Raw genomic sequence first — 23,489 nt, forward strand, 5'->3', positions numbered from 1 at the left:
AGAATGTTAAAAAAAAACTAAGAGATAAGTCAAAAAGAACTAGAAGGGATGCACCTACTAGAATTTCCAGAGTTTTTTTAACCCTCTAGACTTTGTTACCATTGCATTTTAAAAATCAGAATGGAGTATAAATTTCCATGTGATAAAGAAGTGAAGGGTTGAGGGAGAAGGGAATAAGTATTTCTATAGCATGTCACATGTGCCAGGCACTGTGCTAAGCAATTTACAAATTTCTCACTGGATCCTCACAACAATCTGGATGTAGGTGCTATTATTCTCCCCATTTTACAACCAAAGAAACTGAAGCAAACAGGTTAAGTGACTTGTCCAAGGTCACACAGCTAGTAAGTATCTGATGCCAGATTTGATTTCATGTCTTCCTGATTCCAGGCCAAGTGCTCCCTATCTACTGCAGGACAAGAATACCAGATGAAATTCCTTGTATAGCATCTAGAACTTCCATCATCCAATCTCTACTCAAACCCCTCCACTGACAAGGTAACTCACTAACTCATAGAGATGCATCCATTTCATTTTTTAAATAGTATCTAAATGCTTAGAAAATCCTTCCTGATAGTGAGCTTAAATCTGTCTCCCTGGACCTCATTAGTCTAGTTTCTATTGACCCACAACTGTGCCTAAGACCAAAGATCTGCCTTGATGGGGCACATGACTTCTGGGAGTGCTGCCTAAAACTAGGTAAGCTCCAATGGTTGTCAAGGTAAAAGGTTAGTTCTTATCAACTTTCCTGTTGTTTAAAACCCCTGAGCTTCTCCTCCCCCATCCCAAATCAGCTGTCATTTAGTCACATCTTTCCCAGCTGTAAGGTACACTGGACAGTGTTCAGCCTGAAGTCCAGAAGACCTGAGTTCAAATCCAGCCTCAGACACTTATTAGCTGTAAGGGCCTGGGCAAGTCATTTAACCTGTCTATCTCAAGTTTCGACAACTGTAAAATGTGGATCAAGTAGGTGCAAAATAATGCTTGTTCTTTCCCTCCCCATTCTTTATTTGTACATGTCTATATATTTATTTCCATGAAACCCTCTTTAGATCCTGTCATCTAACATTACCCGTCTCTTCCAATGCTACCTATGTTATGTTCTTAGTACATATGGCTGTTAATAACAACGTAGGGTGGGATATGATCAAAGACAAAGGTTCTTCTCCCATCAGGATTCTGCTACATTCTGACCACATCAAGGGTATTCTTTCAATTCTATATGAACGCAGAAGCTTTGCTTTGACTTCAAAGATGTCCTTCTATCATCCTTATTGGATTCACACTGACCCAATGAATAAACCTCCATGAGCCAAAGATGCCTTCCGGAACAAACCCAGCTAGACAAGAATAAATGCCCTACATCTCTTCCCTCTGGGTCACCCCCGACCAACCGGAGTTAATCAAGTCCTTCTTGCTCTCTGGTGTTTTGCACACTTCTCTTTCACTCGATAGCACAGACCATCACAATACTGATTCTTACTGGGAAAATGAAGCTTGTTCAAAATGGCAGCAGGTAAATATTCCTCATGTACTTACTCATTTATAATGAGATCGGGAGCGAAACACAGCAGGCTGCCACTCGCTTGTTTGTACGATCTCCACCCTAGTGCAAAAGACATCAGGAACATCCAGGAGTACTGCAGCAGGGTCATTTGGTCATCCAGGTGTAAGTTTCTGAAACCTAAAGTAAGACCAAATCAAAGTGAACAAAACGATAGCTTTGATATCCATGGAGAAAACCTTTCATGATGCCCAGCTATGACCACCACTTAATTATAGGCAACAGCAGGGGAGGCGTAAGGAAATTCCTTGATGAGGATATGCCCTTTATGAATGCAGGTTGGCACCTTTTCTGAAACTTATAATCCTAAAGCACTGAGAGGTTAGGGGACTTCATTAGGGTTGCACAGCAGCAGAAGTAGAAAAAAAATTAAGCATTCAACAGCATAACCTTTAAATCACTGATCTGTCACACTCAGGTTTAATTAACTTGCTTCCAGCCTTCTAACTGTCCAACCCCATGTTTATGAAAGATGCATTTCAAACTCTAAACATTTATGCCACCCCATCTGTGATCCCTTCCCAATCACCCTCCATCCAAATATCTTAAAGATTTAAAAAAATTATCTTTTAATTTTCTTCTTGTGGAAAAGGTACACATAGGGGCATAACTCATCTAGACCTGTGATTTCACAGGGATGGAGAACTCCCAGGATGGAAACTCCTTCCACAAGTGCAGTTCACCAACCTGTCTGTAGCTTACAGCGTGGCCTGGGGAATCTAAGCAATGAAATGATTTGCCCAGAGTTACAGAGGCAAAACTGACTATGTGTCAGATTTTTTCTGACCCTTAGGTTAAGTCCTCTATCCATCATGACAGATTGCCTCTCTAAGGTCATAACTAAAGACATAAGTTGACTGACCACTCTGTGTTCCCTCGTGAAATGAAAATACATCCTTTTAGACATGGACAACCTTGTTCCCCTGAACAGTGCCTGTGGTGACTCGATGGAGTGAGAGAATAGCACAGGGGAGAGGACAGCATAATAGGGTGGACTTGTTTGGTTTCCTGCTATGTCTAGAGAAAGACTAGGTTCATTTCCTACAACTGGAAAGAATATAAAAAGGGAAAAAACAAAAAAGGGAACCTCTAATCTTAGATTATTTATGCAAAGCTATAAAGCTAGCAGCTCACTGGATTCCCACAACAACCTTGTGAGGTTTCATTATCATTCCCATGTTACAGATGGGAAAACTGAGGCTAGAAGGGATCAAATGGTTGCTCTGGGTCACACAGCTAATACGTATCCAAGGCAGGATTTGAACTCAGCTCTTTCTGACTCTAAGTCAAGTTACTCTATCCACTGTGCTACCTAGTTGTCTTTTACATCTAGGGTGAGAAAGGTGTTAAAATGTGTGATTTTCCAACAAAGCCCTCAAGTCTATTGGGTACAGACATTTTCTTTCAAAAAAATAAAAGGCTATGTATCTATTTATCTCTATAGATCAAGCTATCAATAGATCTATCTATGCCTACAGATCTATATCTCTAGATCTGTGTACAGATCTATCTATGGGAAGCTAGGTAGCACAGTGGACAGAGTACCAGGCCTAGACTCAGAGAGACCTGAGCTCAAATCTGACCTCAGACACTGCTTAGCTGCGTGACCCTGGGCAAGTCACTTAACTCTGCCTCAATTTCCTTATCTGTAAAATGAGCTGGAGAAGAAAATGGCAAACTACCCCAGTATCGTTGCCAAGAAAATCCCAAATGGGGTCACAAAGAGTTGGCCACGACTGAAACCTGAAACGACTGAAATAGATCTAGCTATAACTATATATCAAGCAATCAACTGATCTCTTTATATCTATAGACCTAACTATAGGTCAAGCTATCTATTGGTCCAAAGATGACACTCTCCTCTTACCTGGTATTGCCTTTGCCCACTTCACTGCTGCAATCACTTGTCGCCCTCCTAACATGTTAAGTGTTGACATGATCCTCCAAGTGGTGTCAGGCACCGTGCTGTCATATCCTGAATATAACACCTCTGGCTCAATGACCTCCAGGAGTGATACCAACGTTGGAGTAAGCTGTGGCAACGAGGCAGGAACCATCGTTTTGTTGACAGGACTTTCAGAATTCTCTCTTGTTGCTGCTGGATTGGGCTGCTGAATTCCTTTAATTTTCTTCTTTGTCTTTCGAGCTGAGGGTTAAGAAAAAAGACTAAAGATAAGTTTCAGAAAATGATAACAACAACAGCACGACAACAACAGGGGTCACTACCATCGCTACCACCACCAATAACAATGCTGGCCTCCTTTTCTATAGCACCTTATAGTCTATGCAGCTATTTCCTCACAATCACAATACAAATATTAATGATTCCCATTTCACAGATGAGGCTCGGCAAGACTGAATAATTTGCCCAAAGTAATATAGCTCCCTCCAAATCTGAATGGCTCTCTTTCTACCCAGTTGTTCTGCTTTCCCCCCTCCTGTACTTTTCATTTAAGAGAGCTGACTTTGCCCCAAAGCGAGAGACACACTCTTAGGTCTATTTAGTTCCACTGCTGATGTAGCACAGAAACCCTACACCCTGAAAGAAGAATTACAAGTGGTGAAAAAATGCTCCCCATTTTTATTCCTGCCCTGGCAAGCAGCCAGTGTAGTCAGCCATATGTAACAGATGCTTTCTTGTAAAAAGTGTATACATAAATCCAATTTCATTAATATTTAATCACTTCAGAGATATATTTCATAAAATGTATTTTTACTCCTCCACCTTTTAAATCTGATAATTTCACATCTGGCTTCTCACAGTAAACTATACCTGTATGGAAAATCATTTCTCAAGCTTTTTAGGAAAATTCTGTAGATCTTTTCTCCTTTGGGCTATTCTATTCAACACCACTCTCTCAATTAGGAGGTTCTACCTTAGAGGCAAACAGAATTACATACTCACTAAGGAAAAACATCTCATTCAGTTACATGAATCCTCTTTCCCAAGAGGATAAAGGAATATTTGCTTTCTACAGGATTATGTTTACATAGTAAAAATGCAGCTTTCCATCACATTCATTCTATGTGTATCCTTAACAAAATGCTACCTATTATTACAGAATCTTGCACTTGGAAGAGACCTCAGAAGCCATATGGGCCAAGCTATAACCAGAGAGGAGTCTCTTCTAAAACATCTATCACAGGGGCTATCCAACCTGTGCTTAAAAGACTCACTTCACTACCTCACCATCCTTCTTATGGATAGCTCTATTCACAAGGAAATTTTTCCTGACATTCAGCCCAAATTTGACTTGTTGCAACTTACACTCATTGCTCTTAGTCCAGCCCTTTGGGGACAAGCAGAGCAAGTCTTATCCCTCTTCCATGTGACAATCCTTAAACTTATCTGAACACATCTTTCATTCCCCTGCTCCCCCCGCCCCGATCTTCTCTTCTTCAGGCTAAATTTTTTTTTTTGCAACTTTGGTGGATCTATGACCTCATTGGATCACAGATCTAGAGGAAGAAAGGACCTCAAGAGAACTTCTAGCTCAACCCCTTTGTTTTACAGATTAGGAAACCTGGGTCTTCAAAAGTCAAGGGACTTGCCCAAGGTCACTTTGGTCAGAGGTGGGATTTGAACTCATGTCTTCTGTCTTCAGAACAGAACTCCTTCTGCCAATGAAGATCACAACACTTCTACATAGCTTATTCCAGGTATTCTTGTACCTGTCTTTCTGTAATTCAATGATCTACCCAACATGCCAGAGGTCTTATTTTGTATTATTACTGTTATCGAGGATTTACCACAAAGAATGTAAGCGGCTTTTATGTGGAGATTTGTGGCAGTCCCCCCTTCCCTGTTGCTAAGGAAAGGGAGAATTTAATAGCTCAGAAAATATTTTTAAACCAAAGACTGATTGGAGAGAGGTAGGAACCAACCAAAAAATAATCTCATTTTCTTAGTAAATTCTATTTGACCTTTCTGTAGCAAAGATGAAGCCCCACATTTGAACACATATACTGCACAGTTTTAAAATAAATGTCTGTGATGGCTTAGAGATCAACATTTAACAAAAAGTAGGTTAAGATCTTTAAAATGGCAATGACTGTTACCTCAAAATACACAAGGAAACTTTTTTGTTCATTTTGCCCATCTTTTTCCAGGGTAAGTAAACACAAGTAAGCTATGTTATGTGGGGATTAGGGCTCAATATATAAGTGGCAGCACTTTGTAGAGCTGAGTTCATTCTGTCATCTTGGGATACCAGGAGAAATGAACACCTCTGACTGAACTCATCCTCATAAGGTTACTTTAGGACTATCATTAGTTAAATGCCACAAAACCATGCTACTCAGAGGGAGAAAAAGTCTGATGACCTCGGAAAGGTTACCAAGAATTGGAAAATAGAAAAAAAAAGGATGAAATGCGGCTCTCTAGGAAACTTCTTAAACATGATGGTCTGTCAAAAATGTCTGGCACCGAAAAATACCTACCCCTGTCAGATAATGGATCCATATAGATTAATAGAAAGGAGACAAATATCTATTTATTAGGCATGTACTATGTGCCAGGCACTGGGCTAAGCACTTGATAAATATTATCTCATCTTGATATTTATTATCCTCACAACAACCCTGGGAAGGTAGGTGTTATAATTATTCCCATTTTCCAGTTGAACAAATGAGGCAGGCAGAGGTTAAGTGACTTTTCCAGGGCCACTCCACTAGTAAGTATCTGAGGCTGGATTTGAGCTTAGGTCTTCCTGATTCTAGACCTGGTACTCCCTCCACTGTACCATCTAGCTGTCTGATGAGGCTTTCAAAATAAAGTTCCCCATCTATTTTCAAGGAAGAAAGTTTGTCATTCCTTCTTCTTTTTGAGCCCAAATGTAGAATTTTGTTTCAAACACCCCAAGGGGATGGGCTGTGTTCCATGAAGGAAGCATATGTGCTATTTTGGAATGATATCATTTGCTACAGTAAAAGCTTGCTTTAACAAGCATTGTAGCACAAATCTTAGTTTATTAGGTGGACCTCAAGACTGGTCCAAGGTGGGTATCGCAACACTACAAACTTCTTAGAGGAACTCATTTTGGTACTTTAACAAACCTATGAGGTTGTTTGGAGATACTGTCCTCAAAAGACTCCAGTATCTTTGCACTGTTCTGACCCTATGCATACATATAAATACACAGGCACATAGGTTGGTATATATGGAAATACTAAAAAATATATCAACCTTGGCTTTTTATTCATAAAATTAAGGAATATAAAACTCATGTTGTTCTCTTTTAACTTTACACACATATAAAAACATATGTATGTGTATATTGTACGTATATATGCATATCTATCTGTCTGTCTCCATGTATGCGAATACACTCCATCATTATTAACCTCAGTTTTCAAGACATAAAATACATTCCTATTCACTAAGATAAATAAATCTTGACAGTTGGTTAGCATGAGACACCACCCCTGTTCCATCCCCCATTCCCAGCTGCCCCCATATGCCAACCTATGGTTTTCTTGTAGATCATGAGTTTGTTAAGACTTTGTAAGCATGGAAACCCTAGATTCAGAGGGCCCCTCAGCAACACCAAAGGCCCTTTCACAAAAATTCAAAGTGTTGACTCACTACTGTTTACTTCATTTTTTAAAAAAATGCCTTTGTAGGAGAGTAGCAATGAGAAACGCAGCAAGCTCCTATCCACAAAACTCCAAAAAGACCTAGAAAATGCACCAGACCTAATACTGAAGTGGAAATTTAGAAAAAAAGTCAAAGTGAGTCCTTTGTCCAGCCCAGGTCAGTATAAGAAGACAGACAGAGAAGTCTGTTGATGTAGGAGACAGAATCAGAACAGGAACATTCTAGCAGCACATGGAACACTTCAGTGCCCAAGAACTGGCCATACAGCATGGGAAGAGGAGGTCCCAGACTGATACCAGGATACTGTGATGTGGGCAAGGGCCAAATGGTTAATTTGTTGCTCACGACCTATTTCTGAGTCATGGATCCAGACTATGGACTGAGAAGGGGACCTGTGTATGAAGGCGATGTTTCTGGGTAGGGAGTCTCAATAGAGAAGTGGCTTGGACCCCAGGGGGCCGAACAGGATCTCAGTTTCCAGCATCTAGCTGAGCCTGAAGAGAAATAACCAGGGCTGGAATCCCAGACCAAAGAAGCTACAATTCTATCACTATGCACCAGCAGAACATCCTAGCTGGCCAATAAGGGCTAAGTTCATCAGCATTCTCCTGTTCTGAATGAAATCTAGGACAGGATCTTGCAGTGCTCAGATGAGAGTGGGAAGGAGGTGGGAGTGGGAGGAAGAATCACACTTGCTCTGTATCAGATAATTTTGGGAACACTTAAAGCTTGTAGTCCATCAGCCTATTCTTGAGATCCTGGAAAAACACAACACACAATATCCTAAAAAAAAAACCAGCAACAGGACCAACTTAGATCTTCCTTCCAGAATAAGGCAGAGTCCAGCCCTAAAATCAAGTCTGAAGTCCCAAAATAGGCTGGAAAAATAAACAAATGAAAAAAAAGAACCCCATCATAATGAGCTATTAGACTGGCGGGGATACTAAAAAACAAACCCAGAAGAAGAGAATGATTCCATGTACAAGAAATGCCTCAGAGAAAACTATCACTTGAGCACAAGTTCAACCAGAATGCCTAGAAGATATGAAGCAAGAGTTTAAAAAAGAGTTTAAAAGTGTTTTTATAAATGAAATGAAAGCACTTGAGGAAAAAAAAGGAAAAGAAATGAGAGCTCTGGAAGAAAGAATTGGAAACAGAATTGAGAACTTGACAAAAGAAGTACAAAACCTGGCCCAAGCAACAAACTTCCTGAAAATTAGAATGTACCAAATAGAAGCTGGTGACTCCATGAGACAACAAGGAATATTAAAACAAAGTCAAAAGACTGAAAAAATGAGGAGAAAATGTCAAATCTCAAAGAACAAACAAGTGACTTGGAAAAGGACTGAGGAGGAAAAAAACAAGAATCATTGGACTACCTGAATGCCATAACAACAACAACAACAACAACAACAATAAAAAGATCCTAGACATCCTATTTCAAGAAGTATTAAAAAGAAAACTGCCCAGATCTCTTGGAACCAGAGGAAGAAGTGGAAATGGAAAGAATCCACCAGTCACCGTCTGAAAGAAACATGAACTGAAAACACCCAGGAACGTAACTGCCAAAATCCAGAGCTTCCATGTCAAAGAAAAAAATATTGCAAGCAGCCAGAAGGCAAGAATTCAAGTACTGAGAAGCCCCAGTCAGTATCACACGCGATTTAGCAGCTACCATTATAAAGGAGTGAGGAACCCGAATAGAATTTTACAGAAGGCAAAGGGCTTATAGCCAAGGATAACTTAGCTAGCAAAACTGAAAATAGGGAAAATGGATCTTTAACGAAATAGAAGACTTTCAAGTATTCCTGGTGAAAAGATCAGAACTGTGTAGAAACTTTGAAGTTCAAAGACATAATAAGGTAAACATGGATGAACAGTGACAACTGACTAAATAAAGACAAACTGCATTCTAAGATAGGGAGATGATACATGTATTCTATAATCATAAGAGGTCATAGAGTCTAATTAGACTAGGCCTGGGGGGTGGTTCTGTTATCTCTTGATGATCTTAAGAGAATGAAAAGAGAGGGGAAGAGGAGTACATTGGGTGGGAGGAAGGGAAACAGAGGTAAGGAAAAATTATCTCATATAATTAATATGCATGAGTAGCCTTCTACACAAACAGGGAGGAGGGGGTGGAGGGAAACAGCTGACATTTCAACTTCACTGTCATTGGAACTGGTTAAGGAAGGAAGAACACACACACACACACACACAAGCTGGGTATAGAATGCATTTCTTTCAACAGAGAAATAGGAGGGAAAGTGAAGAAGAGAGAAGGGGGGATTAGAGAAGGAGTAGATTAAGGGAGGGATTAGTCCTAAGCAAAACAAATCCTAAGGATATGCAAAAATATTTATGGCTCTTTTGAGGCTGCAGAGGTGCCCATAAATTAGGGAATAGATAAACAACTTAAGAGTACAGTAATGTGATGGAATACTGTTGTAAGAAATGATGAAGGAGATGGTTTTAGAGAAACCTAGGAAGATTTATATGAACTGATGCAAAGTGAAGTGAGGAGAACAAATTATACAATGACAGCTAAAGTAAAGGCAAACAACTCTGAAAGAATTAGGAACTCTTATCAGCCTAATGACCAACCAAGATTTCAGGGGACCAATGAAATATGCTACACATCTCCTGATGGAGGTGAAGGACTCACAATGCAAAATGAGAGAAATTTAAAAAAAAAAATCCAATATGGGATTTTTTTTATTTTAATGGGGTTTGTTTGTCTTTCATTCTCAACTGGGGAAGAGGTTGGGCAGAAGGGTGAGAGGGTAGACTTTTGCTGATTGAAAAAAAAAATTTTTTTAAACAATGCCTATATAGTGGGTCTCGTATCTCCTACCTCCAACCCATTTACCTATCCCCCTAACTTGCTAGCAGGGTGTGTTCTCAGAGGAGTGACTGATGCAACTACTCTTAGAGCTGTAGGGATGATTTTTGCGGGTATCGACCCCTATTATTAGAGCTCATGAGTCCTTGTGTGCTTCCCATTAACAAATCAACTAGTTGATTCAATGAACTTTTAACAAAAGCATGTATTCAAAAGGTAAGGAAAGAACAATAACACAACGTTCCATCCATAAACTTGGAATATGCTCTTTGTCAGGATTCCCATGCTAAGACCACTCCTTTCTTTTTACTATTAGAAGACACCATGTTTTCCAGAGCTAAGGCCCAGCAAACGAGCTGTGCCCTGAGCTTGGCATAATAACAATCCTTTGCGCTCCCCCTCTAGATGAACCCTGCTATAGCAGAATCCCAGAATTATTTCCCACCAGCCCCAGGTGGTCCCTGAGCTTGGACAAGCACCTGCAGGAACCACGGTTCTGGTCATGAAGTCCTGCTGTGAATCAAACTCACTTCATTGTTGTTATCCCCTCATTGCCATAGCCACAGCTCCCTGCATTTCTTTGTCTGGCCACTGCTATATGTATCAAGGCTTGGCCTTGCTAAAGTAGATCTCCTCAGTATCAGAGCACACCCTGATACACATGTCTAGTTTCCCTCCTCCAACAGAACAAAGAAAAAGTTTTGCTTATAACCAGTGTTAGCTCTTTGATCTTACTTAATTTTCACGGTACACAGTTATTGTGATTTCTTCTGTGAGCTCTTTGGTTTTACTTTATTTTTTCATAGTTAAAAGAGGTTGGTGTATAACCTCTGCAGCATATTGGTCATTTATTTTCAGGGCTTGACATCTTCCACCAATGTTGATTGTGTCTGTAGGGGAAGAATGAGTACAATATGAAAATACTATGTTAATGGGTTAACATGTGAAGGGAACTTATGTGGCCCTAGCAACTCATAATTCTGGAACGGTGAATCTTAACGTCCTTCTTTCTCAGGGACTGAGTTCATCAGTGTTGAACAGGTAGATCTGCTACGACGGGATGCTCTGCGGGGGCTGTGTTGAACTGCTTTGTTGCTCATGGCTGAGCTGGGCTGCTTTGCTGTTGGGTTATGCCATTTTTCTTGTGTAGGGCTGGGCCACCTGCTCTTTCAGAAAGGGTAAGTGATTCAGCCTGGGGTCTGTAGAAGCTTCTCCGGGTCTGCTTTCTTGGTGGGTCCTAAGGGATTCCTATATCCCAGATCACAGATAGCAAGAACTACAGAGAGGTTTATCTTCTCTTTTAAGCAACAGAAACACAAACACAAAAAGCTTCTCTCTCACCACTGTCTGGGGTCCTTTATGAGACTTACTTTTTTGGTTCAAGGTTGGGTCTGCTCCTTGAAAGACCTCATTTTAGATGACCAAATCTTCATCTTTGCCAGCTAATCCCATAAGTAAGCAATGAACGTTTGTTCAATAATCACAAAACAGTTCTGGGGTTCAGAGTTCCCTGGTTATAAACACTAGAGTCTTCTATTGGTCATATACAAATGAACTGCTAGAAAACAAGGCACTGAGAAGACCTTGACCTGGATGAGTACATTGTCTCTGTGGGCTGCTTTATTACTGTTTTTCATATACAAATCTCACATTTCTTTCTGTCTTTGCCTCTTTCCATCAGCAAAAACCCTAGAGTCTGAAAAGGATGTAGTTTTAATTCTTTAAAGTATGGAGATAATTTTTTTACACGTAGAACTCTTCAATTGCTCTCCTTATCTTAGGGTAGGAGTTCCTAATTTGGGGGCACAGTGACTGAAAAAAACACTGGGAACTTCTGCCTTAGAGTAACATGTTTAAGGTTATAAGACCTAGAACAGTGGTCCGTAACATGTGGCCCTCTGTGTCCTCAAGTGCAGCCCTTTGACTGAATCCAAACTTCACAATGACCTAGAGGTCCACATGCGGCCTTGAGGCTGCAGGTTCCCCACCCTGATCCTAGAATCTGAAGACATGGCATTGAAGTCTTGCTAGCATACTTATTAGCAATATGGTTTTGGACAAGCAGCTTAATCTTTTGGAGTCTCTGTTCCTTCATCTATCAAGTGGGGATATTAATACACCACCTATCTCTAAAATCTGAAACTAAAATTTGCAAAACTATGCCAAACTAATGCTCCTCCTATAGGTGCTGGTGGGTATTTAGAAGAGTCATTGTTCTTGCAAGGAAAATTCTTTATAAATTTTTAAGGTATTACATAAGCGTGAGCTGGAACTAAAATTTCCTTCTACTCTGGACTGTGTCTTTCTACAGAGGAATGTCCTGTACAAATACTACTGATTTTAGGTTCTTTTGAAAATGATCTGTGTATGTAGGATGTGAATTAATTCAGTACTAGCCATCAGGATTTCCTAACGTGAAATAGTAGCGAATTCATAGTTTTGGGCAGGGTTTGTCTGGAAGCTTGTTGAGAATAAAGTGATTATCCCAGTTAAAGTGGAAAGGCCAGGATGAAACATTTCAGGAATGAGGAGAATGCCACTGTGATAAGAAACAAAAAGGTATACAGATGAAGCCAATCTAGGACAAAAGACTGAAGACCTTCCTTATGAAACCCCCTTATTCCCTATTTAGACACACTATGGATACTGTGTTAAAAATTAACCCCCTCTAACATATAACTGTTACCCCATTACACAACTGTTAACATAAAGACTGACTAGCAAAGACTAACTGACCAAAGAATATGAGTTCCTTGAGGAAAGTCTGGTGGAGTTCCAGCTTGAAATGTCTGTTTTATTTTTATATCTGTAGTCTAGCACAGGACTCCCCCACATCATAGGTACTTAATGAAGGCAGCTAGGTGGCCTGGTAGATGAAGTTAATGTGCAGTCAGGTAGTCTTGAGGTCAAATCCTGTCTCAGAAACTTACCAGCTGCGTGATCTGACCCCAGGCAAGCAAGTCATTTAAGCTCTCTCCGCCTCAGTGCCTCATTTATAAAACGGAGATAATAACAACACATATCTCACAGGGTTGTTGTGAGAATCAAATTAGCTAGCATATCTATTGAAATTTAGGCCATTATGCTATAATTACAGATAAATACTTGGTGAATTTATTTAAAGAACAAACACACCTTGGCAGGAGAACTAGTACATGCCAAGCACAGCTAAGTTAGCAATCTCCACTAATATTTGTAAAATCAAAAAGGTCACCTGTGGATCAGGAAGTCCTTTCCCCAGTTTAATTTGTTAACTGACCTACCTAGTTTTCAAACAGTTGTATTAGGTGGGCAGCTATCTTTTTCCTGGAATAACTTTGAAACAAAGTCAGCCACAATATTCCAGTTTTGAACCGGACTGAACTAGGTGTTTGTTTTTTGTTGTCAAGCTCTTTAATGTCATCAGTGTCCTGGCTGGGGACACTTGGCTAGACTGTGTCAGAGGCAGGATCTGAATTCAGGCCTGTGGCCCCAAGGCCAGAACTCTCTCCCCTGCTGTTTCTAGTTCACCAAGGTCAGAAGGAGATGCTCAGGCATGTCTCTCTGATGCACAATCCTGTACTTTCTATAGACTCTGAGTATAGGGTTGGGATGATTAAGAGGTTGATTGATAACTTGCTTGGCTCAAATAATCTGAGGTGTGTCTATAAAGCAGGAAGCCAGATTGGTTTGTGGAAGAGCTTTTGCTTACAAGTCACACTTCATCAACCTACTTCATGTTTAACAAAGGCAAACCAAATCCCCAAGGAGAACACCAAATCAGTTGTATTGTCCTACTGGTATTATTTATTATTTATTTTAAATATATAATTAGAACCTGCTAATGCTAAATATTTTTCCACAGGAGAAAAATACTTGTTATATACTGCCCTGCCTGGGTAAAAAAAAGCATCAACTATATGCTTTCTATGTCAGTTGTACAACATGGAGTTATCCCCTTCTGGGTATTACTGACATCGTTTTGAAAGCAGGGCTCCTTTTAATTAGATCATCACCTAAATGATATTAGTGGAGGATAGAGGCTATTTTCCAGGGTAATTTTTTCTCTGAAATGTTTTACCAAATAAGTTCAATCAAGAAACCATTTAGCTGGTAGGAAGTATCACTAAGCTCAACAAATTCTGGGTATATGGGACTCTTCTGGGGATAACGAACTTTTAAATCTCTCTCTCTCCTCCGTTCTCTCTTTTCCTCCCTTCTTTCATTCTTCCCTCCCTCCCTTCCTCTTCCTGCCTCTCTTCTTCTCTCCTTTCTTTCTCTCCATACCTTCTCTCTCTCCCTCCTTTCTCTCCCCACTCCTTCCTCTCTCTCCCCCCCTCCTTTTCTTTGTTTCTCCTTCCCTCCGTTTCTTTCTCTCTCTCTTTTTGTCCTATTTGGGCTAAGCCTATTCACTGAAAAATGTGAAAATAGATTGTATTTCTTAACTAAATAGCTTTACAATCCCTTTGAATATATGTACAGAATTATTCCTGCTCAATCAATTAACAAGCACTTATTAATCACCTACTATGTTCTAGGTACTGTGCTAATTGTTGAAGATATAAGAACAAAAATTAATTAGTCCCTACTCTCAAGGAGCTTACATTTTATCAGGGAGTCAATATGTGTAGATATAAGTACATAAAAAGCATATTTTAAAAATAGAGTTTAGTTTTTTGGCAGAGGGATGACACAGGGCACTAGCCCTGGGGGATCAGGAAAGGCCTTATGTAGGACGTGGTGCTTGGGCGAGATACTAAGAGGCAGCAGTGAGGAGACAGCATATTTCTGACATGGAAGGCATTTTGTTGTTTAAAGATTTTTCCCTTCAGGTCAAAACATGATACATCTTTCATGGAAGTCAGATACTATCACTTTAACAAAACGTAACAAAATGGTGGTGAGCAGACATGACCTACAAAACTACAGACATTTTAGTCCCAGCCCTTCTAGTCTACAGCTCTAATAATTCTTTGACCTTCCCCAGTACCTTCCCACCATTCTTTTTACTTGGGGTGACAGGTCGGAGCTGCTCAAGATTCATGTTCACTCTAGAGCAAGTGCTACTTTAATAAAGCAAAGCTGTTAATTTAATATCTGCTAATCATGTCCTTGAGGAGCCTTCAATATCAAGCAGAGGTGCATCTCAAACACTTCCAAAATGAAAAAATACTACTTGTATTATCTGCATTATCTTCCAGTTTAAAGGCTTTTTATTATAAGAAGATGAAAACAATAAAACTCATAGATCTGAAAGAGGAAGTGAATAGGGACCATCTAGAACAATACCTTCATTTTACTGATGAGGAAAATGAGACCCAGTGACTTTTCCAAGGTTCCACAGGAAATGTGACCACTGGGATTCAAACTCAGATCCTCTGACTCCAAAGCTAGTACCCTTTCCATTGTGCCAAGCTCTCTCTATACCAGTACTCACACGTTATCAACCACCCTGACATATATGAGATAAAATGGCTATACATTCCCCCAAGAGGGGGCCATTTAGAAAGTGGAATTCTTAAAAGGGCTATGACAAAGAAAATGACAACTGCATGTTTGATAGAAGAGTGTTTCCACTTGGAAACTTTACAGAGGTGTAAAAGAAACAAAGAGAATGCCTTGTTATGTTCCCTAATACTCATATGGCATAATTTCTCTCCCCATCTACCAGCCTGGCTACAGTAAATTCAAAGAGCATGTCCTCTCTACAAGGAGAACCCGCAGTGTGGTAGCGTGTAGGTCTGTTAAACAGGCAGAATAGGACCCTTGACGAGAAAGAAGGAGAAAAATCCCTACTTTTGCCAGGCAATAGTATGGATATTATGGTCAAGAATGCCCTATAATGACTCAACTATTTTGAAAATAGCAAGACACTACACCTGATTACTCACATCTTACAAAGCAAATTGATGCATTTTCCTGTGATTCAGAAGCAAGCAATCCACTTAAGTCTTTTAAATGAAAATTACCTTCTAGGTTCATTCCAGCTTGGAGACATTTTCGGTAACGACATGCTGGGCAGTTTTTTCTTCGAATTTTATCAATGATACAATCATTTCTTCCAGCACAAAGATAATTGTGCTGCCCTATAGAAAGGAAACAAAAAAAGAATGTTAAAATACTGCTCATTTTGTGGATTGCTTCTATCTCTCTCTCTCTCTCTCTCTCTCTCTCTCTCTCTCTCTCTCTCTGTTTTGCTGTTTTTTGGGGTGGGGGGAGTAAGGAGAAGGAATTCAATATATTTAAATCTAGCACAATATAGTACCTGAATTTTCCTGGGGTGAGTCTGGAAGGTTTGATGTTAAACAAACAATAATTAAAGAAAAGAAAAAGATAAAACTAATCTCTTCAGACTTTAATTTCCCTCATTAAAAAAAAGAAACTTAAAAAAACTTCCAGAACGTACAATTGCTCAATATTACTATAATAAGATCATAGAATTCAGAGATGATAGATGATAGATTTAGAGCTAGAAGGGACCCTCTGAAGCTCTCTAGTTTTAACTCCTTCATTTTAGACAAGAAGAAAATGAGGCCCAGGAAAGTTAAGGGAGCTGCTCAAAGTCCCACTAGTAAATGACTTGGTCGTATGATTTGAGTTGTAAAACTCTCCAAGGATAGGCTGATATTTCAGTTCAATATTGCATAAACAAAACAGATACTTCTTTTATTTCTATCTTTAAATATAGTACTAGAGGGGAAAAAAGCTATTTAGTCTAACACTTTGAGGCTAATGGCAAGGATGGGTGAATCAGAGACTTGATCCCATGAACCAATCTATGCACCTTATAAATGTGCTCACCACTGCAAACCCTTTGGGACATTAACTGATCAATTTATCAACAAGTATCAAAGTATCAACAACCAGAGTTTTTGTCTGGCACTCCCATGCAAATACCTCTGATAGATGTGGGCCGATGAAGCAATAAGAATAGTTGAGAAAAGTGACTAGCTAAATGTCTCTCCTAGGTCTCCTAGCCCTCAATTTTGCTGTGAACATCTGGCAATGGAATTTAAGGAGTTTTCTTTCAAAATTTTCACTTTTCCCCCTTATTGCCCATACCAACCAAAGCCCTAGGGCCACATACCCCAGGCTGAGCCACAGGAAATAAACAAACAAAAGTGGCCAAGGCAGTCAGAGGGGAAAAAATGTCTTGTCGATTTTTCCCTGACCCAGCTGCAGCCAGCTGGAATCCTTTGGCAGGAGTTAGGGGAACTACTGGGGGTGGGAGGAGGAAGGCTGCCTGAACTCATTGGAAGTTACTCTCTGCCAAGAAGTACCATTACAGTAGGAGAGCCCATGATATGGAGAGCATCCAGAAAAGGGTTGCAGAGGGATCCTGGACTGCAGGGCAAGCAAGTTACTAGGCCCATATCCTTTCTCCCTCCTATACCTCCCAGAAACTGTAGAGAAGTGAGTGAGAAATAGAAGAATGAAGAAAGCCCTCAGTAGGCTCTCAATTTTAGGCAGGTATACCCTGGGGAAGAGGGTTATTAGTATGTTAAGGTGTGCCTGGGTATACACCATACACACACCTATGCTTCAAGACAAAGAAAGTATGAATTGGACTCTTCTCCATGGGGCAAAAATGTAATGAAAACCTTATTTATAGTTCTAAAGAACTGGTCTGAGTTCTGCTTTGCCTCTACAAGTCATACATCCACTAGGACTGATAAGGCATCTTGCAACAATTTTCCAAAGAAAAAAATACCTATGCAGGGAAAACAATGTTTCTCCCTCTTTACTTATTTAGGTTGGGTTAATCATTTCTGGGGAAAGAATGGTCACATTAGAGGACAGTTGTTGAATCTTTGTACAAATAAGTTATATTCACTTTTCCTGATATGAACTATCCAATGATATCTTTTGTAATAAGTCTAGAGATCTATGAGTCAATGGCTCTGCCACCAACCTGGGTGACTCTGGACAAATATGATCTCATTTCCTCATTTGTAAAATGAAGGATTTGGATTCAATCCCTCAAAAGGTTTTTTCCAGTGCCACCATTCTACGATTTGAGTGCCTCCTAAGTGACAAGCTTATTTGCTTAGAGGCAGCATGGAGTAGTAGACGGTGCACTGAACTTGGGTTCAGATCCTGTCTCAGACACTTAGCAGTTATGAGACCTCAGGCAAATCAATTTACTGCTCTGGGCCTAGCATTGTCCAGGTAGTTATAAACTGGTCTGGCCACTCAGGAAAGTGATTTGGTACCACACATCAAAAGTTACTAAGCTGTATGATCTAGCAATGTAACTACTAGAGATGTAACCCAAAGAAAGAGGAAAAGGATCCATAATTGAAAAATTTTTATAGCAGCTTATTTTTAGTAGCAAAGAAACAGAAACTAAAGGAGTGCCCATCAATTGGTGAACAGCCGAACAAGTTATGATATATGAATGTAATGGAATGCCCATGCTGTAAGTAATGTTGAAACATATAGTTTCAGAGAAACCTTGGAAGACTTGTATAAAGTGATTCAGAATGAAGTGAACAGAACCAGGGAAACACAACTTATACAATAAGAACAACATTGTAAAGTCAACCGACTTTAAAAAAATTAAGAATTCTGCTCACCCAATAACCAACCATGATTCCTACAGACTGATGATGAAGCATTCTACCATCATCCTGAGGATGATAAACTCAAGGTGCAGAATGAGATATATATTTTTTGGACATGGCCAATGTGGGGATTTTTTTCTTTAGTATTCATGTTTGTTACAAGGGTTTTCTTTCTTTTCTCCCCCAGTGGAAGTGGGAGAGAGAGAAAACAGATTTTTAATTAATTTTTTTTTAATAATGAAAATTTAGAAATCTTCTCTGGGCTTAAGTTTCTTCATCTCTAAATCAAGGGTGTTGGAATAAATGGACTCTAAGGTCCCTTCCAGCTCTATGATTCCATGCCTGAAGGTCTTTCTTAATTCTCAGAGCAGACTTCCATCTTGCCATCTAATCTCTCTCTCTCTCTCTCTCTCTCTCTCTCTCTCTCTCTCTCTCTCTCTCTCTCTCTCTCTCTCTCTCTCTCTCTCTCTCTCTCTCTCGCTCTCTCTCTCTCTCTCTCAAAATAACCACCATAAAGGACAACTTCAACCACTAATCTGTCTTTTTGAAAATTTACATTTGCTTCCTAGGCAGAGGAAATAGGATGAATGAAGGCAGGAGGCATGCAAAAGCATAAAGGTTGAGAGGTGTGTGGCCATTCATGGAGATAGAGAATAGCAGGAAGGAAGGGGTACAAAGCCCAATTCACAGCTCTTTCTCTATGTCAGAAAACAGAGACCAATGATCTCCTATGCTTATGCTGTATAAAATAGGGAACTGCTCAATATAGTTGGTCACATTTGTTAGATAAACAATGATCAGTGTTAATCACCACTTAGAAGTAGCCAAATTCCTCACTACAGAGCTAGAACCAGGATGGAGAGTACTGGCAGTCCCTGTAGTTATGGGATCATAGATTTAGAATGGGAAGGGATGTCAGAGGCCATCAAGATTGCCCTCCTTGGGGCAGCTAGGTGGCGCAGTAAGTAGTGCACTGGCCCTGGAGTCAGGAGGACCTGAGTTCAAATATGGCCTTGGATGCTTGACACATTTCAAGTTACTTAACCCCAATTGCCCTGCCTTTCCCCTCAAAAAAAAAAAATATTGCCCTCCTCACTTTACAAATGACAATGCAAAGGCCTAGAGAGATTAAATGGCTTGCCCAAGGTTACCCAGGTAGTATCTGTGGAGGAATCTGAACCTTCCTGACCCCAAGTTGAATGCTCTATCCACTGCTCCATGCTGTTTCAGCAGAAAGGAAAGAACAAAGCTAGGCAAACCTCTAGCTAGGAAGAGTAAGTCAAAATAGGAAAAAATAGGAAACTCCTAAAGAGATGGGAAGCAATAAGCCCATCTCTACTTCCCTCAATTGAGGGTGTGGTTTGTGATATTTGTTTTGAGCACAAAATTCCAAGTTTCAGCTCTGTGGCACCCTATGACTAAATTTACTAAATTGATTTGGATTCCAATGTCCGAGAAACCCAATATTTCTCATGTACACCTTTAACATGGGGGGACAATCTAGAGTACCTGTGGCAGTTTGTATTTATAGCCAACTGAGCATCCAAGCTAAATCTCAGGACTCTTCCAAGTAGGTCTTCAAAAGTCTATGTATGACTCAGTTTTCATTCTCATTCCCTTCAAGAAGAGAGTTTCTATCAACCTTCCTTCTTAGGTTACTTCGTATCTTTCTGGATGGTTCTTTCACTGAACAGATTTGACACTGAAGGACATATTTTTATAGAGAAGTAGATTTTGGAGAAGGTTTGGGAACCACTCTTCCCACAAAAGAGCCCCCAAAACAAATAAAAAAAAAACCAAAAACTAAACCAACCCTGCTTACGATTAAAGATCATCTCATAGGATCTAGAAAGTTAAAGCTCGACAGAAGGGTACTGAGAGCTTTGTGTCTAAACCCTCACCTATAGAAAAATAATCTTGAGTTCCCGTGAAATGATTTATTGGAAATATTCTTCATTTAATCATTTCTCATTAATCACCTAATCTCACTGTACAAATACGTACATGTGTATACACGCAGAACCTAGTATTCCAATGTTCCAAAAGCTATGGAAAAAGAGAAAAGGAGCTCTGCCTAAAGAGAGGCTCTTCCTAAGGTTAAGGGTGGTGAACCTAACCAAAGGGGTAGTGAAATGAAAACAGAAGACCTGACCTAGAGACCTGACTGACACACACTTGGTCTTGACTTGGGCAAATCACTGAGCCTTTGTTTCTTCATCTATATAATGGGAATAATAGCAACTATATTATGTACTTCACCTAGTTGTAAAGAAGGCACTTTGGAAACCCTAAAGTACAATGAATCATTATTATTAATAATAATTGGCTCACCACTAATTAAGATTGATATTACTATATCTACAATATAACCAATACTGCTATTATTACCAATTAGGAATCTGAACTCAGAGCTTCTGACCCCAGGTCCAATGCTCAGTGGGACTCCATGTGACTAAACTCAATAAAAATGGACTAATTATTCATGTTATTCATAGCAATAATAATGAGCAGTAGTAGGCTAATTATGAATATATTAATCACATATGTATATATACATGCACATGTGCATGTATTTCTTGGTCTAGACCAGTGATTTCATTGGTTTGCGAAATGCTTCATGAGGAAACTTCCTCTATCAAAACAGACTGACAAGTCTTACAGAGCTTCCTGGAGCATCGAGTGGTTAAGTGACTTGCCGCATGGCTCATAAAGCCAGGATTGGTCAGAGACAAGGCTTGAACCCAGGTCTTTCTGACTCTGAGGCTGGCTTTCTATCCATTTCCTCTCTTAATATTAATAATAACATTAATATATAAGTAGTGGGAGAATAATTTCTGTGCCTTCTCAACATAAATCCTTTTTTATAGATTCACTCTTCTTAACTTCTCCAAAGTAGAAAACAGACAGGGAGCTACTTATGAGTGGTCTGTAACCCAAAGTTTAGGTTGGACCTGCATGGACAATTTTATAATTTACAATACTCAAAAAAGAAATCTAAGCAAAGGAAGAGAGATGACTCATATAGCTCTCAAGAATAGGCAAACAGAACTGTGGCCAAACAATAATAATCCTTCTCAGACTGTGAATGAATAGGTTACATTATTTTTTTAAAAATGAGTATTACCAGAGCTTTGGCTCACCCATTCAGTCTATAGTGTTTACCAGTTACTTTACACAACCATGAAAACATGTAATTATTCCAAGAGCACTCATAGGCAACAATGGAATTTTAAGAATTTACCTCTCTTTATCGTCAGATGTGAAACGTGTTTTTCATTTGTGAAGATACGCCTAGTGGCCCACTGCAAGGGGGACCTCTTTCTTCCTTGATTGTATTTGTGCTTGGGAGATGAGTTTGCAACTATATACATTTTCTCCCATTTTTCTCCCATTCTCTCCTCTGTGGCAGTGTATCCATGTGAGACTGTAGACAACCTCAACTCTACAGTCTGGGACTGTGACACAGTGAAATTATTTAACCTCTATGGGATCAAATCAGTGATCCTGACCCTGAGCCCAACAGCAATTGTTAATGAAATGTACCACAATAATTTGATCTAATCCTAATTTTTTTCTGCCACTGATATCGTCTATCTGATTATATTTCATGGATTTCCCTGTGATTATGTTATATTGGAATACTATTGCCTCCACTTGGGAATATTTTGTCTTCCCAGTGAGTAGGGTCCTTTTGTTTGTTTGTTTGCTCCTTTCTAAAGAAGAAAACAGGACAGTTTTCCTCCCTTCATCAACTCCTCCCAACCACTCACATCAATCAAAAAGCATATATGAAATATCTACTGTGTCTGCTAGGCACTGGGCTAGGCGCTCTGACCTTAAGCACCTTATTGGAGGAAACTACACATGCATAAGTAATGGAAAATATGTATAAAATAAATATAACGTAAATTTTTTTAGAGGGGATAAGGAGGCACTAGCCAATAAGAGGTATCAAGAAAGGCCTCCTGCAGGATCAGCTTTGGAGGAAGTCAGGGATCCTAAGAGGTGTGGTTGGGGAAAGGCACATTCCAGGCATGAGGAGTCTGTGGATAGGCACAGAGATGAGAGATGAAATGTGTATGAGGAATGGCATGTAGGCTAATCTGGCTGGAGCAAAGGAGAATAATGAGCTTATAATAAGCCTGGGAACATGAGCTGAAGCTACATCATGAAGGACTTTAAATGTCACACACATAACTTCACAGCCTGGCTCCAACCTCTATGTCCAACCTCTTTAGACATTACTTTCTCTCCCTCCCTTTATGATTCAGGCAAACTGGCCTCTGTCTCCCATCTCCATGCCTTTTTATACAGTAACAGCAATATTGTTTCAAAAATGACTTTGAGTGAATAAATTATTTTGACTATTATAAATACCCAAATGGACTATAAAGGACATATGAAGAAAGATGCTATTTGCATCCAGAGAAAGAACTGATAAATAGAAAAACATATAGAATAATTTGACACATATATATATATATGTGTGTATATATATGTGTGTGTATATATATATACACACACACACACCCCTATTTTGTCTAATAGTGGCAAGATCTCTCTAGGGCAGAGGAGGGGAGGGAAGAAAAAAAGAAACATGATAACTTTGTTGTATATTTAAAAGGAATAGCAAGTTGTGCATAGATTTACAGTTTGGTGTACAGTCATCTTTTTATTATATTGTGTTATGGAAATGCTTGTTTACTCCATAAATTAAAAATAAAATACATTTTAAAGATTAATTTAAAAAAAAAAAACCTACGTACCAGGTACTTTGATAGGTGTTGGGGATATGAGTACAAAGAAGGAAAGAATCCCTTCTCCAAAAAACTTACATTCTAATGGAGAAGACAACAGTCTAAACATATGCAACATAAATATTAAGGGAGTAAATCCAAATATACAAAGTAGCTAAGATAAAGTAGTTCGGGAGGAAGGGTACGA

The 23,489-nt window shown here is 39.5% G+C and overlaps 1 protein-coding gene across 4 annotated transcripts in view; it reads right to left on the bottom strand.

Moving 5' to 3' along the window:
* NR3C1 (nuclear receptor subfamily 3 group C member 1) overlaps window positions 1-23,489 on the bottom strand; it is a 140,574-nt gene that overhangs the window by 19,514 nt on the left and 97,571 nt on the right. For all 4 annotated transcript variants that reach the window (XM_036752625.1, XM_036752624.1, XM_036752626.1 and 1 more), the window contains exons 4-6: window positions 15,951-16,067; window positions 3,432-3,710; window positions 1,540-1,684 (exon numbers count right to left, since the gene is read on the bottom strand). In XM_036752625.1, the coding sequence (XP_036608520.1) occupies window positions 1,540-1,684; window positions 3,432-3,710; window positions 15,951-16,067 (541 nt within the window). The remainder of the gene's footprint in view (window positions 1-1,539; window positions 1,685-3,431; window positions 3,711-15,950; window positions 16,068-23,489) is intronic.

This window comes from Trichosurus vulpecula, chromosome 3 (genome assembly GCF_011100635.1).
Source record: "Trichosurus vulpecula isolate mTriVul1 chromosome 3, mTriVul1.pri, whole genome shotgun sequence".
In the NCBI taxonomy this organism is placed as follows: Eukaryota; Metazoa; Chordata; class Mammalia; order Diprotodontia; family Phalangeridae; genus Trichosurus; species Trichosurus vulpecula.